This window comes from Trachinotus anak, unplaced genomic scaffold, assembly GCF_046630095.1.
Source record: "Trachinotus anak isolate AG129_WGS33_773 ecotype Australia unplaced genomic scaffold, CSIRO_AGI_Tana_v1 ptg000003l, whole genome shotgun sequence".
Lineage (NCBI taxonomy): Eukaryota > Metazoa > Chordata > Actinopteri > Carangiformes > Carangidae > Trachinotus > Trachinotus anak.
In genome coordinates, this window is record NW_027273854.1 from 6,509,876 (window position 1) to 6,526,892 (window position 17,017).

At 41.4% G+C, this 17,017-nt stretch overlaps 6 protein-coding genes across 7 annotated transcripts; 4 read left to right on the top strand and 2 right to left on the bottom strand.

Annotated features, from left to right (window-relative positions):
• The first annotated feature begins 310 nt into the window (after window positions 1–310).
• LOC139613422 (hemoglobin subunit beta-A-like) lies at window positions 311–1,242 on the top strand. Its single transcript, XM_071470055.1, has 3 exons — window positions 311–474; window positions 677–899; window positions 994–1,242. Exons 1-3 carry the CDS (start codon window positions 383–385, stop codon window positions 1,123–1,125), a joined length of 447 nt encoding a protein of 148 aa, XP_071326156.1. The 5' UTR covers window positions 311–382; the 3' UTR covers window positions 1,126–1,242.
• A 1,168-nt stretch (window positions 1,243–2,410) lies between these two features.
• On the top strand, window positions 2,411–3,710 carry LOC139613438 (hemoglobin cathodic subunit beta-like). Of its 2 annotated transcripts, none has more exons than XM_071470087.1 (3): window positions 2,411–2,843; window positions 3,226–3,427; window positions 3,541–3,710. In XM_071470087.1, exons 1-3 carry the CDS (start codon window positions 2,752–2,754, stop codon window positions 3,667–3,669), a joined length of 423 nt encoding a protein of 140 aa, XP_071326188.1. In that variant the 5' UTR covers window positions 2,411–2,751; the 3' UTR covers window positions 3,670–3,710. The 2 variants fall into 2 exon arrangements, with proteins under 2 accessions (XP_071326188.1, XP_071326179.1); XM_071470078.1 differs by having other exon boundaries at window positions 2,430–2,843; window positions 3,226–3,448.
• A 3,708-nt stretch (window positions 3,711–7,418) lies between these two features.
• LOC139613448 (hemoglobin embryonic subunit alpha) lies at window positions 7,419–8,890 on the top strand. Its single transcript, XM_071470100.1, has 3 exons — window positions 7,419–7,576; window positions 7,683–7,890; window positions 8,667–8,890. The coding sequence occupies exons 1-3, from the start codon at window positions 7,479–7,481 to the stop codon at window positions 8,793–8,795; spliced, it is 435 nt and encodes a 144-aa protein (XP_071326201.1). The 5' UTR covers window positions 7,419–7,478; the 3' UTR covers window positions 8,796–8,890.
• Window positions 8,891–10,552: 1,662 nt separating this feature from the next.
• Window positions 10,553–11,400, bottom strand: LOC139613461 (hemoglobin subunit beta-2). Its single transcript, XM_071470126.1, has 3 exons — window positions 11,243–11,400; window positions 10,912–11,134; window positions 10,553–10,789 (listed from the first exon to the last, which is right to left on the bottom strand). The coding sequence occupies exons 1-3, from the start codon at window positions 11,332–11,334 to the stop codon at window positions 10,661–10,663; spliced, it is 444 nt and encodes a 147-aa protein (XP_071326227.1). The 5' UTR covers window positions 11,335–11,400; the 3' UTR covers window positions 10,553–10,660.
• A 1,807-nt stretch (window positions 11,401–13,207) lies between these two features.
• Window positions 13,208–14,153, bottom strand: LOC139613468 (hemoglobin subunit alpha-A). Its single transcript, XM_071470138.1, has 3 exons — window positions 13,991–14,153; window positions 13,692–13,899; window positions 13,208–13,463 (listed from the first exon to the last, which is right to left on the bottom strand). The coding sequence occupies exons 1-3, from the start codon at window positions 14,083–14,085 to the stop codon at window positions 13,335–13,337; spliced, it is 432 nt and encodes a 143-aa protein (XP_071326239.1). The 5' UTR covers window positions 14,086–14,153; the 3' UTR covers window positions 13,208–13,334.
• A 1,661-nt stretch (window positions 14,154–15,814) lies between these two features.
• LOC139613453 (hemoglobin subunit beta-A) lies at window positions 15,815–16,831 on the top strand. Its single transcript, XM_071470113.1, has 3 exons — window positions 15,815–15,976; window positions 16,240–16,462; window positions 16,577–16,831. The coding sequence occupies exons 1-3, from the start codon at window positions 15,885–15,887 to the stop codon at window positions 16,706–16,708; spliced, it is 447 nt and encodes a 148-aa protein (XP_071326214.1). The 5' UTR covers window positions 15,815–15,884; the 3' UTR covers window positions 16,709–16,831.
• The last annotated feature ends 186 nt before the right edge of the window (window positions 16,832–17,017 follow it).

Genomic DNA, 17,017 nt, shown 5'->3' on the forward strand with positions numbered 1-17,017 from the left:
TATAACCTTCATGAAAGCAGAATTTGTTGCAGGACTGATTAGGTTGTAAACTGGTGCATAGGTCTATGCAACTGGAAACTCGTTAAACCAACAGTCATATCTTAACAGGCTCCTTAGATGGTCTTATCGAACCCATCTCGGGAAGAAAGAAAAAAAAGTCAATTTCAATCCAAAAAACATATCTCTACTCGATCGCTGCCAATTTGTTCGAACGTCATTCGTCGAGGACGCAACTTGTCCAATCAGATAGCTCCTGGGCCAAGAGGCGGGGCATTCAGGAATGAATAAAAATTGAAGTCAAGCACATCAGTATTCAGATAAAAAGGCTTTTGATCACAGAAGTAGTTTGACTAACGTCGGACGAGACACACACACCGTCACCATGGTCGAGTGGACAGATGCCGAGCGCAACGCCATCACCTCCCTGTGGGGAAAGATTGATGTGGGCGAAATTGGACCCCAGGCTCTGATCAGGTGAGCTGTCTATTCATTTCGATTCATGTGTTGTATAATATCATTGTGATGTAGGCTATGTTTTCTATTATCATTATTATTATTGGTAGTTTTCTTAGGACTTTGTATACCCAACTTGTCATCACGGTGGGTCACTTATCACTGTTTCAATGCCCCTTTGGCAACTTCTATTTATGTGTCCTCATGATTCGTGCCATTTCAGGCTTCTGATTGTGTACCCATGGACTCAGAGACACTTCTCCTCATTTGGCGACCTGTCCACCACCGCCGCCATCATGGGAAACTCTAAGGTGGCCCAGCACGGTAAGACAGTGATGGGTGGGCTGGAGAATGCCGTGAAGAACATGGACAACATCAAGAACGCTTACGCCAAGCTGAGCGTGATGCACTCCGAGAAGCTCCATGTGGATCCTGATAACTTCAGGGTATGTCACCACCCCTCACACTCGTCTTCGTGAGTGGATCTGCCCAAAACATTTCCCTTAAATTCAACCATGTCTATTGTTTCCCTCACTTTAGCTTCTTGCTGAGTGCATCAGTATTGTTGTGGCAGCCAAGTTTGGCCCCTCCGTCTTCACCGCTAGTGTCCAGGAGGCCTGGCAGAAGTTCCTGGCTGTGGTCGTCTCTGCCCTGGGAAGACAGTACCACTAAGGGTCTGGAGACGCAGTTCACATTCAAAAAATGTGCAGCAGTCCTACAAATGTGTCCAAAATGTCTCACATACCGCCTTGTAGCTGCATCAATGAAATAAAATTCAAATGAAATGCATCTCTTTTTGTGTGTGTGATCGTTTATAAAAAAACAATTTAATTAAACTTAGGGCTCTCACTTCGAATTTCTCTTAGAAAAACAAGGACGAATGTCAAAAAAAAATTACAAAATATTCTACCAGCAAATAATGATATGATGAACTTTGTCCCCTCTGCTAGATCTTCAGTATGATGATCCAGGTAATAACAGCCCAACATTATTTCATGTTTAAACGAACATTTTGTCTTACAGTTGTTGCCTGCAGCTGAAGCCAAACCTACAAAGCTCAATAAAATAGCTGCACATTTGTAAGTGAGCATTTGCAAAAAACAAAAAAACTTTCAGTTGTTTATTTTAATTAAAAACATTTTTTTTTTTAAATTTTACCTCAAAATAGTAAAGTTCTTGGGTTTCACTATCATTAATGTTATTAGCCTAAAGATTTATATGAACTCAACTCATCTATCCGTGTCACTGGGGGAAAAGCTCCCCAGCGTTAATGGAAACTCAAATGAAATTCTGTGTGACCAGTTGGTCTAAAGGCTATAATGAAAAACAGGCGATTTCCCAGGTGCTGTGGTGGTGGATATGAAAAGTAGACGGGTGTTAAAATAAAATTAGTGTTCATAATATCATGACCTTATATCCGAGGGATAAAAGCTGCCAGCTCGCTGCTGTTGGTCTCAGCAGGTGCGGTCATCTTCATGTGGTGATAACGGTTGAAAATATTATGTGTGCAACTGATAAAAAATGGTTGGTGTCAATAAATGAATATTAAATGTATTTTTTGATTAGAGCCAACTCAAGGCGAAGTGTCTGCACTGCCTGTATTACCATACCGACTCTCTCTATTTATGCTGCTTGTCATAAATACATATAAACCTGTTTTTCAAAGACTAGATCTTCATGGTGCCTCAAGGGCTTTTTGTTACAGATTTGTTGTTGTTGTTTTTTTTTTTGTTTGTTTTTTTTTTTTTTTTTTTGGCTTTTGCATGAAAGCAACATTCGTTTATTTCTGCGGTTTAAAAAACAAAGTTAGCTGCATCAGGTCACTTGAGGACGAGTCTGTCACGGACCGAAGATGCTGAGGCAGCTTTCGTGATATTAAGTGTTGCACCTACCGATAATTGATTTGGGCGGGGGAGGGGGCCCTGAATGTTCAGATAATGAAGGCCAAGCATAATCTAGGTTTAACACCTTCTATGAGAAGGTAGAGCAGGGCCAAGGAAATGGGAAAGTTGACGTATAATGTTCATGTGAAAAGCTTTTTTTTATTTTTTTTAATTTGCTGTCAGGCCATCGCTGGACACTGCGGGTGTTTTACACATCAGTTCAGGTGCAGGTACCAGTGACATGGTGCTGATACTGAGAGCTGCCCTACTAACCATCATCATCATCATCATCATCACCCCTTCACCTGTATGCTGAAACCAGACGCCCTCTCATGTCTCTCTCCCTGCTGGTTACTGGTTATTGAACAGAAGAGCTGATCACTTCTCGCTTTAATGTATTGATCACACTGGTGTCATGGTGAAGTGGACTGACAAGGAGCGCAGCATGGTCAGAGCCGTTTGGGAAAAGGTTAATATCGACGAGGTTGGACCGGAGGCTTTGGCAAGGTAGAGGATGTGACTGAACAAATTGCTTCTCATCTTTCCAAACATACAGGTTCGTTTAAAGACCTTAATAATCGAATAGCCTATGTGGAGCAGAGTTGCGGGTTTTGTCATCGCCTATAGGCTGTATGGGCCCGGTTCAGTACCATGAGACTTGTTTGAATATTGGTTTAACTGTGAAATTGTGGAATTTAACATACTGTTCCTTTAATGCTTAAATTGAAAAGATCTTCTCATAAGGAAGCCTGGTTGCTTTCCCTTCTTTGCAGCATATGCCTGTGGTGATCAAACATCCTCATCCTCATCTCTCTTAGTTAAATAATACAGAGGAGTTAAGAGTTTCATGCTCGATTAAAGTTCGGCGTTTTTCTCTTTTTCCAAACAGAGTTCTGATCGTCTACCCCTGGACCGAGCGGTATTTCGGAACATTTGGAGACATCTTCACCGTCACGGCTGTTTTGAACAACGCCAAAGTGGCAGCCCACGGCAAAGTGGTGCTGACGGCGCTGGACGCGGCAGTGAAGAACATGGACAACATCCCGGAGACATACGCTGCCCTGAGCCGGCTGCACTACGAGAAACTGCAGGTGGATCCAGATAACTTCAGAGTAGGAAACACTCGCCCCCACACCCAGAGCAAAAGCCATACAAACATACAAACAGCGCAGAGCCTTGACCCCTGTCTTTGTCTTGTCTGCAGCTCTTGGCCGACTGCATCACCATCTCCATCGCCTGCAAACTCAAGAGCGACCTGGACCCTCAGGTCCACGCAACCTGGCATAAGTTTCTGTCCGCTGTGGTCGACGCAATGAGCAGTCAGTACTACTGAGGAGGAGAAATGATAAGAATAAAACCCACATTTAAACCCTGTGTCGCTGTGTGTTTTTCTTCCTGTCCTGTATGACCTAACATGTGAGGTGTTACCCAAGCATTTACTGTAAGTATGAGTCTTTAATGTGGGGTTGAAGTCCTCCAGAGGTCCTCAACTGTACTGCAATTTCCCAATGACCAATATCAATATGGGCTCAGTGGCATAAAATCACCAACACCACTTTACATCACATATGCCTGAATGGCTATCAGCAGCATCTGCATCTCTTTGTAAGTCCCATGAGTGATAAAGTGTAATTGCCTTTCATTTCACCCAACATCTGCTCTCACAGGAAAGAACAGTGTATTTGTGTTGAGTCACTTATTTTTCATAACCAGTTTCTTGTATTTTCTATTTATTTATTTTTTTTGTTAGTCCATATGGAATCCTGCACCTTGCCCAGGACACCTTTGAAGATTGACTGAGGATGTCACTGAAGATAAAATGGCAACAAAAACCAGTCTGAGCCTGTGGCACAGCTGAGAAGATGATGGTTGTTGCTTGGTCCTCACTTCAGGTGGGTCATTTCACAGCGGGGGGTTCTGAGGTGATGCATGCACCAAAATATATAATGCTGTTCAGTGCGATGATTGTCCTAGTGTGCTTCCCTTTGTTGGTGGATGTTTACACTGTTTACAAATTCATTTAAGATATCTTATAAGACTTTACATATTGTCCCATGGTCTGATTTTTACCACTCAACCAAAGATCCAACCAAAATACATGATTGCCCTCACCACCAGAGAGTTAATGAACCTGTGACATTTGACTGTGGTTTTACTCTTGATATAGACTAGCACTAAGTTGTAATAGTATGGCAATACTGTACTTTGATTGCTTTGAAGTTTTTCAAACTGTTCTTATGGCAAAGTTGAGTCATCACAAACAGTGTCAGGTATATGCATGCACTTTAAGAGCAGGTGCAGTAAAAGGCAGGAGGCAGAAGGTAGGTTCAGAGTTTTATTGTCTTGGGAAAAGGGTGAGGGGCAGAGGGGACTGCAGTTTGTGAGAAAACCCACAACACCAAAGGAGATTGTTTGTCCAAAACATGAGCAAGGTATACAAAAAACACACACAATTCTCCTAAGTGATGATTGAACTTGCTCAGTGATGGGCAGGAGCTGCCCTCTAGCGGTGGTTCTTCGGGCACGGTCAGGGAGGGCAGCGGCTCGGACAGCTCGCCGGGGCCACCGCACTGTCAGCGGCTCCTTTCGTGTGCTCTTCTCAGTAATGATTCATGCTTGATTAATTGAACCATCACACTGATACAATGACAGACCACTACATTGCTTACAAAGCAATAAATCAAAGATGGAGCATGTAGAACTACAATGATGGTGGAAGACGTCCACTAGAGGGTGCTCCGACATTATAACATGAGGTCAAGTTGCCTGCGCTTGTTCCTGTGATCCATTGCAACACCGAACATTGTTAACATGTAAATCATTTTTTGTGATATGAATAACAAGTAATTTTTTTTTTACAGGCTATGATATGCTCATACGTATAAAAAAAAAACATACAAGCATAAAGTGTCTGAACTCCTCCTTTTCAGTTTTACTTTCAAACATCACTGATATAAACTTCTAACTGTACGAGAACAGATTACAAGCCTAAATTTATAGAGTTATCCTCTGTATCCTGGCACCTGCTGATGAGTTTGGTGGTTATACTGGGTCCTGAGCCCAGGTCCTGCAAATAGGACCTAAATCACTGCGTGGGGCTTGGCTGGGTTACTGCCCAGAGCACTAACTTTATCAGGGGAAAGGGACTGATACCATTAAATAAAAGAGGATGATTTTTTTGTGCATGTTATTCATGACAAATCTTAAGGACCAGTAAAGTACAGGGCTCTATCGATGCAACAGCAGGCGATAGGCCATATTAATGACATGAGATTCGGTAAGATATAACATGCACAAAAAAAATAAATAAATAAATATGCAGCGAGCAAATCTAATGACAATGAGAAAGGAACGGACTAGCTCCACAGTCTGAAGGTTTCTTCAAGATATATTTTACATAATTCAGTAAAAATGTGCTTTTGTTCAAAGGTGATCAAGGTGATCACCGTAACGATCAAAGGTGATCGTTACACAAGGATGCGAGTCAATTTAATGAGCCACGATGGTCCCGTGTCTCCATGTAGAGGCAGGCTATCATTTTGTGGGCTCAATTTACACACCTGTTTTAAAAATACACCTGTTGAAGAGTGAGAAGATGGGCTTAGCCTCTCTATTGAAAATGCACAACGACAGCTATGGACTTAGTCGATGGATGAATAGATTTTGTATTTTACCTGGCCAAGGTGAGAGGTGCAGCAGACCTAATGTCGCATCTGTCCATGCAACCCACTGCTGTTATGTGACTGCGTGAGCGTGTGTCTCCAGATGTGAAGCGCAGCCAGTTGTTTTCACGCCCTCATCCCTTAATTCCCCGCCCACGGCAACTGAGCTGAAACAGCTGGTGCGGCGTGACTGCAACTGGTGTGAACAGAAACAGGACTTGAAACAGGTTGACAAAGTAAAGTCATTTTGGATCTCTGGATCAATCATCATGTTCTAGCAGTCCGATAAAGCTTTACCTGGATTACCTGGCTGCCCTACGCATGCGCTGTAGGGCAGCCAGGTAATCCATAAAACCTGAAACAGGCGGAGAAATAACTACAATTTCACCCACACCAACTGTGTTGCAGTTTATGTCTGACTAAAAATTTATCTTGTTCCCCTGTGAGCGGACCCACCCTTTGAGGACTGCAGCACTGGTTCAGATAAGCCGCAGACACACACCATGTGTTGGCAGCAGGCCTCACTGCGCATGACCCCGCTCATCGTCTTGGTACCAGCTGATAACCAAATCCTTCAATATTAATTAATTGCAGAGCCTAGATTTTAAATCAGTATGAGTGGACCGTCACTGCCAGATGTTAACACTGGTTTGACCTGTCAGACGTCTTGATGTTTGTCATATCTGCTCTCTAAATCACAAGATTTGGATTTTGACCAAGTAGACCTAGTTTGTGCTTTAAATGAGGCTACTTTATTTTGACGAAGTGCTGTAAACAATGAACCCTCTAAAACCTTTGACTGTGAGAAAAGTAAAAAGTCTGTCATTTCTGCGGGTAAACGGCTTTAAAATCAGTGCCAATGATACATTTTCGATTTATTTCACCTGTGGGGAAGACGTGGGAGATTTTGGATTCGGTCCAAATTGAAAGATGTTTATAGAAATACGTCACTTCAGGATCAAGTCAACTCTTCAAATTGAGCCTAAAAGCTCACAAAGCTTGGCACAAACCTGAAACAAGAGTTAAGCTGAGCTTGCACACAGGAGCTCATATAGGTCTGTTGCTTCCTGACCGATGCATAAAACATCTCCCCGCCCATTTTAATACAGTAACACTGGCTGCTACACACTCGTGGTTTGCAGTGGCTGTTACTGGAAATGTGTGTTTTAGATTTTTTAGAAGTTTGCACGCTGGCTTTAATGACCTTCTTGAGTTTCTTGGGTAAATGAATTTGAAAATGACTTATGTTAACTTGTTCTCTTGGTCAGTTTCATACAGGTCTTTCAGGGCGAACATTAGAGGTTTTGTGTGTGTTTATCTCATGCAAGCTGCCACATATCATTTGGATCCCGTCCAAATGCCACGCAGCCTATCTCGGAGGTGTGCCCATGCCCTATTTCATGGTCTAGGCTCCTATATAAAAGCCCCACAGTTTGACTGATCGCGGTATTCAACTCCAACCAAACAATCTACAGGCAAGATGACCAGTCTCACCGCTAAGGACAAGGACACCGTCAAGGCCTTCTGGGCTAAAGTGTCTTCAAAAGCGGAGGACATCGGCACTGATGCTCTGTCCAGGTAACTCTGATCCCAAACTCGTACAATCTGCTCCTAAATACTGTTAATTTGTTTCTATCCATGTATTACTTGCTCCCTTGTTGACTTATTCACATTTATTACCCAGGATGCTGGTGGTCTACCCGCAGACCAAGACTTACTTCTCCCACTGGAAGGACCTGAGCCCCGGCTCTGCCCCGGTGAGGAAGCACGGAATCACCGTGATGTCTGGAGTCGCTGATGCTGTGACCAAAATCGACGACCTGAAAGGGGGGCTCCTGAACCTCAGTGAGCTGCATGCCTTCACTCTGAGAGTGGACCCTGCTAACTTCAAGGTATATGTCACTGCTGATGAGTCTTTAGGCAACTTCAGCACATTGCATTTGAAATGAAAAGGCGACACAGCTTTTATTCAAGGGTGTTTACTGGGTGACCAGGAATTGTAGCTCTCTGCTCCTACATAGTCCAAAGATCTGAGAGCTATTCATGAAACTTCATTTGTTGGAGCACAGACCCAATTGCATTCTGCCACTATGCCTTCTCCCAATAACATTTTATATTTAAGACTTTATGTATGACTTTATGAATTTAAGATGTTATGGCTTGTGGTGCAGCTGATGTGTTCAGGCATCTTGTGAGAGGGCAACACAAAAAACAAAAAACAAAAAAACAAAACAAAAAGACAAAAAAAAAACAACAACAACAACAAAAAAATACTTTTTGTATTTATGATTATACATTTTTTTGGTATTACAACTGTACATTTAATGTCTGTGTGTCTCTTGACCACCGACAACCTGTCTCTCAAAAGCGAGTGCGCCTGCGCGGCTGCTGCAAACCTCCTCAGCGTCGCTGTCCACGGTGCTGAAACCAAGCATGAACTTAGTTTTGAGGCAACTGGACTAAAACGACCCTTGTTACACATTATAAAATCCGTAAAGGGCCATATCAGGCTCATGTCAGCTGGGTCTGAAGGTAGTGTTTGTGAGGGTAGATTTAGATGCAGTAGTTTGCTGTGATGCCAGTGATGTGATGTCAGTGATGCTCCATAGACGTTGGGTTGAGCTTGTGATCTGGACTGGCGGTGAAATGTCACCATCTCTTTCCACAGATTCTCTCCCACAACATCCTTGTGGTCCTGGCCATCATGTTTCCCGCCGATTTCACCCCCGAGGTCCACGTGGCTATGGACAAGTTCCTGGCCGCCCTGGCTCGTGCCCTGTCGGAGAAATACCGGTAAACCGCGAAACGAGAGCAGGGGACGGGAGGCGGCCCGCAGGCCTGGATTCTCTCCGTCAGTCTGATTATATGAATAAATGATCAAATGCAATCGAACATGTCCTGGTTGTCTGTGTGGTTGAGTGAATTTCTCCGGTCAGATCTTAAAGGTTTCAGTCGGGTTAACAGCGCACATCAACACAGTGGGACTGAAGCCTAAACACACGTCTGCGATTGTTCAACATGTTATTTATTTATGATATATGAAAATATAACGAGAAGAAGGTTCTGAAAACGCGTCATAGTTATTCACAAAACAGAGTTTAAAAAAACTCTGTCAAGGCCAGAATTAATGCAGAAGAAATCAAAAGAATTTTCATACATAAAACTGTGTGAAATGTAATGAACTGCATATCTACACTACTACTACTATACTACTACTATTATAGCAAATACACTATTAGGCCTGTATATGCCTATAGTGTAATATACTCTGTTCTCTGTAGGCCACTGTGCGTTCAGTGGTATTTAGACACTTAAGTCAAAGTTGAAGTATCACAATGCATTCACATTCATTATTATTAATCATTAATAATTAAATTATTAAATGATTGTTATTACTATTATAATGTAAGGACACATAAATAAATGTTCCCAAAGTCACAAGTTCAAAGATAATAATAATGATGATAATAATATTAATTAATTAATATTATAATTGTATGTATAATAATAATAATAATAATAATAATAATAATAATAATAATAATAATAATAATAATAATGTATAATTAATATAATATTATTATTGATGATGATAACAATAATAATAATAATAATAATTGTTAATGTTAAACATTGTTATTATTATTATTATCATCATTATTATTATTATCTTTGAACTTGTGACTTTTGGGAACATTTATTTATGTGTCCCTACATTATAATAATAATATTTTAATCATCATCATTATTATTGTTATTATTAATAATAAAACTATACTATTATTATTATTATTATTATTAGTAGTAGTAGTAGTAGTAGTAGTAGTAGTAGTAGTAGTAGTAGCATTATCGTTATTATTATTACTATCATTATTATTATTATTATTATTATTATTGATAATCAGAATTTAACTACACACACACACACACACATATATGTATGTGTGGCGTAAGTAGTTAAACTGGGTATATAGGCCTTGTTAAATCACTTGTTAAATAATAATATAGGCCTATAATATATTGAATATATTATACAATAATATGGAATATAATGATATTACTAATATATAATACACACATATATGTATATGTATGTATGTACGTATGTATGTGTTTGTATATATATATATGGGTGTGGGTGTAGCGGCTTGTTTTACCATATTCGCGGGGAGTGAGTGTGAGTGTGATGCTAATATCCTTAATACACAGACTTAGACACACAACACACAAACACTGACGCACACACCTATGATATATTAATGATGGAACATTTTGAAATGGGACATTCTGCATAATGAGTCCTTTTATTTGTTGTCTATTCCTAATTAAGCACATACTGCTTATAATTATAATGTACTTTAACTTAAGTAAACTTTTCAGTGCAGGACTTGTACTTGAATCCTATTTTTCACATTGTGGTGTTGAAACCTTGAAAGGATCCAGCTCTTCTACTCCAGAACACACGTAAATATATGTCGTAAACAAGGCTCTTACATCAACAATTTGTCATGGTTGTGATACGACCATAAACACAGACTGAGAAAAACAAACATGTTGGATATGCTTATTGTTTTATTTATTTGTGCTTTAAAGGCATTATTTAAAACATAGCTTTTAAAAACACGATCAGCATGTGACGGTCTTCTCCTCTGCTGCAGCTCTCTAGTGGTACTGTCTTCCCAGGGAGGACACCACCACGGACAGGAACTTCTGGAAAGCTGCCTGGACCTCACCAGTGAAGTCTTTACCCATCTGAGCTGCAACCACGATGGTGAGGCAGTCAGCCAGCAGCTGCAACACAGCACAGCACAGCACGGATCAGAAGACACCAACAACATGAGGGGTGAGGCATTCAGGGACAATCATTGAATATGGACAACAATTCAAATCTCGTTTGTTCCACACAGTATTACCCTGAAATTGTCAGGGTCCACATGCAGTTTCTCGGAGTGCAGGACGCTCAGCTCAGCGTAGGTCTCCTTGATGTTGTCCATGTTCTTCACAGCCCGGTCCAGACCGTGCAGGACAGTCTTTCCGTGGTTTGCAACCATCGGGTTTGAGATGATAGCAGTGGCGTTGTAGAGGTTTCCAAAGCCGCCGAAGTACCTCTGAGTCCAGGGGTAGACAACCAGACACCTGAGCAAACATATGAAAAAAAAAACATGCATAACTTGCAATTCTAAAAACTTCCCAGTTATGCACAAACCATTTCTGTTTGCAATAAAAACAGAGAGGAGGTCTCACCTGGAAAGAGCAGCGGGGCCCACGACCTCATAGTCCATCTTGGAGAAGATGTCCTGGATGGTGGCGCGCTCGAAGTCTGTCCATTCAACCATTCTGCCGGTTCTAGATTTGCTCTTAGAGTCAAGTGTGAGTCAGAGCCAGATGCAACTTTTAAAAGAACCGTTTCACTCCTCCCTTTAATATGCGATTGGATGGAGTGGGGCAGTGGGCTGGCCAAATGTTGCTCTACGGATTTGCAAAAAAGATAAGGGAAGGACAAATCTGCACAGCCCAGATTGTGTATGAAACGGAGGGAAATACAGGGGGGCAAAATCCCCTATTGCTGATTGCAGTCTGTGATTTTATCAGGAAAGTTGTATGATATAAAAAGAAATCACCGATATAGCCTACTGCTTGTGGTTGTGCAGTTAAAGAAGGAAGAAACTACAACGAATAGCTGTAAAGGGAGGGGCCGGATTTGAGAATACTTCCATGATTATTTCATAGGAAAGTAAGGAATTTTACGCTTTAAATACTTTTAGCAAACCAGTCTTTTACTTAACAAAAAAGCTCCAAGAAATTCCTGGTATATGGGCTGCTACAGTGTTAGCTTGAATTTAGATTAAGTTTTTTTTTTGGCAGTATTATATACCACTATCGTACTGTGAGGCGTTCGTGGTCTGGTTCTGTTTGCAATAAATATTCAAGTTCAAAATACAGTAAATTAATGGTGGTGTGGCTTCGTAAACCGTGTCCAAACCAGTGCTCACACAAGGAGCCAATGAATCCAATAGAGGGCGCTCATGCACATCAGTAGTTTCTGAGTGCTGCCTGGCGGGACCCTCCCTATGATGCAGACCGTCCCACTAAACTGAAAGGTTATCGGCTGATGTAAAATCACAACTGATAAATTCTCTCCTACGAGCTCAGTTTAGCCAGTGCGTTTATCAGAAAGCGCAATGCTTGCAGATTTGCAGTGCAGCCTACAGAATGAATACTAACTCAAAAACAAGTCTGCAGTAGGTCTCACAGTGAACACTGACGTCATCATAATCATAATGTCCTCTAGCCCGTTTGTGGCTCTTTTTTTGTCACAAAGCTGTATTATGTTACAACAGTAGGCTATAGCTGCACTGGAAAACATCCTGCACATTAAAGACATTAAAGCCGGTTATGGTGATCTATTTTTTTTTTTATTGTGCCCTTAAGTTGACCACTTGTCATAATGGTGGCTTATTTTATCCCATGTTGTGATAAAAAATACACACACACACACACAATGGACCGCTGAAAAGAGATGATTAATCTCATTTTAATCACAGTATTCAGTGGGTGGGCTCCTCAGTCTGCTGGGTAAAGCAGCACCTCGGACAGCTCCTCCGCGTCCCGCCGGCTGATCAGGCCCCGGCCAGCGCAGCGACAGCCGCGGGATGAGGAGCCGTCAAGGGCACATGCAGCTCGGATCTGTCACAAGGAGTCTCCCCGGTCAACCGGTGACTCGGGCAGCCCCCCCCCCCACCCGCCCCCACTGCTGACAGTCACACTGCTCGGACCAATCAGCTCCGTGTGCTTTACTACCGCCATATGAAACAGTACTGACTTTATTTGAATCCTCGGCCTATGTATTAAACGTTAAATAGCGCTACAGCATCATTTGCAAGTGGCCTTCAGTGATAAATGGGTGGCCCAACATTACTCATTAGTGTCACAAAGGACCTTTTTAATAGGCTGAAGTTAAATGAATTAGCTCCAATGAGCCTAGAATTAAACAGGAATAAAAAAAAATAAAATACAGGCTATTATCATTATAGGTACTTTGAAATATATATTCAATAAAACTAATAATTATTTTAAAAAACCCATAATTAATACAAATTAGCAAAGTTTTTACTTTTTATTAGTAGTATTTAAAAATGTATGTGGGACTATGGCTGGTGTGCAGGCTGTTTAAATTAAGAAGAAAAGACAATGAAGAAGAGACGGACATCTGGACATTTCACATTTATTCGATTTTATTACCAAGCCCTTCCATTTTGAAAAAGGGATCTTGACATTGCTGTGAACGACCCGCTACATGTGCTGTAGGCAGTCGATGCTCCCGGACCGCTGGGGCTTAGCGGTATTTCTCGGCCAGAGCCAGAGCCAAGTTCTGCATGAACTTGTCGAAGGAGACGTGGACCTCTGGGGTGAAGTCCGCGGGGAAGGTCATGGCCATAACCAGGATGACGTTGTGGGCCAGGATCTGCGGTTGCGCAAGAAAAAAACCATAAAATTCAACTTCGCAACATGGGACATATGGTGATTGTAAAAGTAGATACATCCTTATAGCCTACTACACTTTAATAGGAAGAGATGGAAAACGTGCATTACTTGTGCAACACTGTTATAGCCTATGGCTCCCGGACTAATGGCCTGGTGCACATTCAGTTGGGTATACAGCGGGCTCTCCCCCGCAGTGATCGTTCCTTACCCTGAAGTTGGCAGGGTCCACTCTGAGCTTGAAGGCATGCAGCTCGCTGAGGGCGGAGAGGCCACCCACAAGGTCATCGATCTTGCCGACGGCCTCTCCCACAGCTCCCATGATGGTGGCGCCATGCTTCTTCACCTGTGCAGAGTCAGGACTCAGATCAGACCAGTGGGAAAAGTAGGTCTTGGTCTGCGGGTATACAGTCAGCATCCTGCCAGACGAGGATCGAATAAAGGAGAGTTAATAACCTTAAGAAACGAACAGCATGTCAGTCTTAGGCAGTGACAGTGGACACAGCTTACCTGCCCAGAGCCTCCCCTCCAATCTCAGCAGCCTTCGGGGCCGCTTTGTCCCAGAAGGACTTCACCACGGACTTGTCCTTTCCAGAGAGACTCATGTTTGCCTTTTCTTCAAGTTTTCTTGACTGAAAGAAAAACTGTCTGATATGACGATGCTGGTGAAGTCGATTTGTAACAGTCTTTTTTATATCAAACCAAATTGCACCACACCCCAGTATCAATCTAAACCACACCTCCGTGGAAGAAATTGCCAGAAGTTTCCAAGGCAGTTTCTGAGATAAAAGTTACCACTCCCTTTTCTATATTTTTATGAGTCAGTTACTTTACATAGTTGAAAATGTCATGGATTTGAATTTATCTGCAGGAATTCATTTGATGTAAATAACGGTCACTTTATAAACATGAGTTCTTCTAATTTGAGGTCTTTTGACTTGAGATGCATGACTGAGGGTTCACTCAGGTAATTGAATTAAGCTTTTAAAGAAACAAAACCAGCACATTAGCAGACTCCCCAGCATGGAGTTGTTTGACAAGTAAATCCCTCCGGAAAGTCCTTTCTATAAAAACAGACACGATGTGAACTTTTTGCTGTCTGTAATAACCTTCATTTTATATTAAGTCAAGATTGTTTCTATTCATAGCCTGATAATAAAAACAATACTAACCATGATGAAGGTTAGAATTGAATCCAGTTCCTACTCCCATACGCTTAAAATTTTGTTCATTATAAGTTTATTATTGTGAGAAGCCTGACATGTTGTCTTAGTACTGACTCTTGTACAAGAGAGCTTCATCAGCTGTGGCTGTAAGATCCTCTACAAATGAAAAACCGACTCTTTAAATGTAAAGGAACACAAGTCTGTCTCTAATGTGTAACTGAACAGTCAGTCCTACATTGATATCTTAAGTTAACTGCACTAATCTAAAGTGCAGTTTACACAGTTTTGCACTTTGAAAGAGAGTTGCACTTGATGGATAGTGTGGGTAATTTCTAAATCTAAATTTTGACAAAATGATGCAAACATTCATAAAATAATACATAGACGCTGGAATAACTAAATCATTATACTATCAAAAACACATAGATTACAAAGGAGGTCTTGCAATCTGCTCTTTGATGTTGAGGTTTGCAGAGAAAATAGACAACTAAATGAATAAATAAATAAATAAGTGATTAACAGAACAGCAAAATCAAGAAATCAGCCATGAAAATAATACCAATGTACAAACTGCACGACAAAGAGAAAAAGCTCCAACAAAGTGAAAATAACCTTATGACAGTCGTGCAGTCTAAAAGGACTGTGTTACAATAAGTATGATAGAGATTTACTTTGTCATTGAAGTGTTTTATAAGGTGTTTAGTTTTCCAGTCATCTTGTAGCCCATAATGAGGTTAATGATAATGTATATTTAATGTACTGAAGGTGAAAGAGAGGGCAAACCACATTCACAGAGAGGTTCAAAGACATTCTATGAACATTTAGTGACCTTTAATTCTGACCTGGAGATTTAAAGAAAATTTAGGAACTGATGCAAAAAACTTCACCTTTAACCTTCACCAACTGCAGCTTGGACAGGGTAATCTCAACCTAATTTTCAATGTATTGTCTATATTTTATTGAAATTACATCAGGTCTCAGAAGAGTTTATGCAGTTCTGGCGTTAATCTGCATTTTATTCTTATCATTTTCTTCCAGTGCTGGCAAAGATCTCTTGTAACTCATAACAGGTAACAACCCAACTTCTCGTCCACTCTGGTCCAATCAGATGCTTCCAGGGCTGAGAGGTGTGGCGTACAGTAATTAATAAAAACCTCCAGAACATCGGTCTTTGCTAAAGGTTTGTCATTAGAGATTTTTTTTTAAAAAAAGATCAGGAAAACCTTAAAGTCGTAACCATGGTCGAGTGGACAGATGCTGAGCGCGCCGCCATCACCTCCCTGTGGGGAAAGATTGATGTGGGTGAAATTGGACCCCAGGCTCTGGTCAGGTGAGCTGTTCATTTCGATCATATGTGTTATGTGCAATTATTATAGTGTGTGTGTGGTTGTTTTTTTAATCAATTTAAGCTATTTATCCTTGACCTGAGACAAATGTAGTTCTATGTAGCCCATTTAAGTAATTTGACATTGGCTGGTTTCATTTTATACATGTTATTATTTCCCACACCATCATATTACTGTTATTTGGTCCTTTCCTCTGGAAACAAATTTCAAGTGTTTTGAACCTCTTCTGTCTATCGTGCCACCTCAGGCTTCTGATTGTGTACCCATGGACTCAGAGACACTTCTCCTCATTCGGCAACCTGTCCACCACCGCCGCCATCATGGGAAACGCTAAGGTGGCCCAGCACGGTAAGACAGTGATGGGTGGGCTGGAGAATGCCGTGAAGAACATGGACAACATCAAGAACGCTTACGCCAAGCTGAGCGTGATGCACTCCGAGAAGCTCCATGTGGATCCTGATAACTTCAGGGTATGTCACCACCTCTGACTCTGCACAGATCCTTCGTCATGAACGGTTTATTCTGCTAGACTTTTCACTGACAGTCTCCTTAATGTAATCATTATCTTGTTTCCCTCACTTTAGCTTCTTGCTGAGTGCATCAGTATTGTTGTGGCAGCCAAGTTTGGCCCCTCCGTCTTCACCGCTAGTGTCCAGGAGGCCTGGCAGAAGTTCCTGGCTGTGGTCGTCTCTGCCCTGGGAAGACAGTACCACTAAGGGTCTGGAGACGCAGTTCACATTCAAAAAATGTGCAGCAGTCCTACAAATGTGTCCAAAATGTCTCACATACCGCCTTGTAGCTGTTGCGAAATTCACCAAATAAAACCCAAATTATAAGTACCGTTGTCTCTGTTCGATGATTTGTAAACGTGATTGTTGTGGCATTATTTAGTTTATGTTTCTTCCCTCTTTTCTTAGCCTCGACTCAGTGCCAATTTCTGTTTACATTTACATAAATATTGCAAATAGCCAACATATATGGAGGGATAATTATCCCATGGTGAACTGGTTGTCTTTTCAATTCGA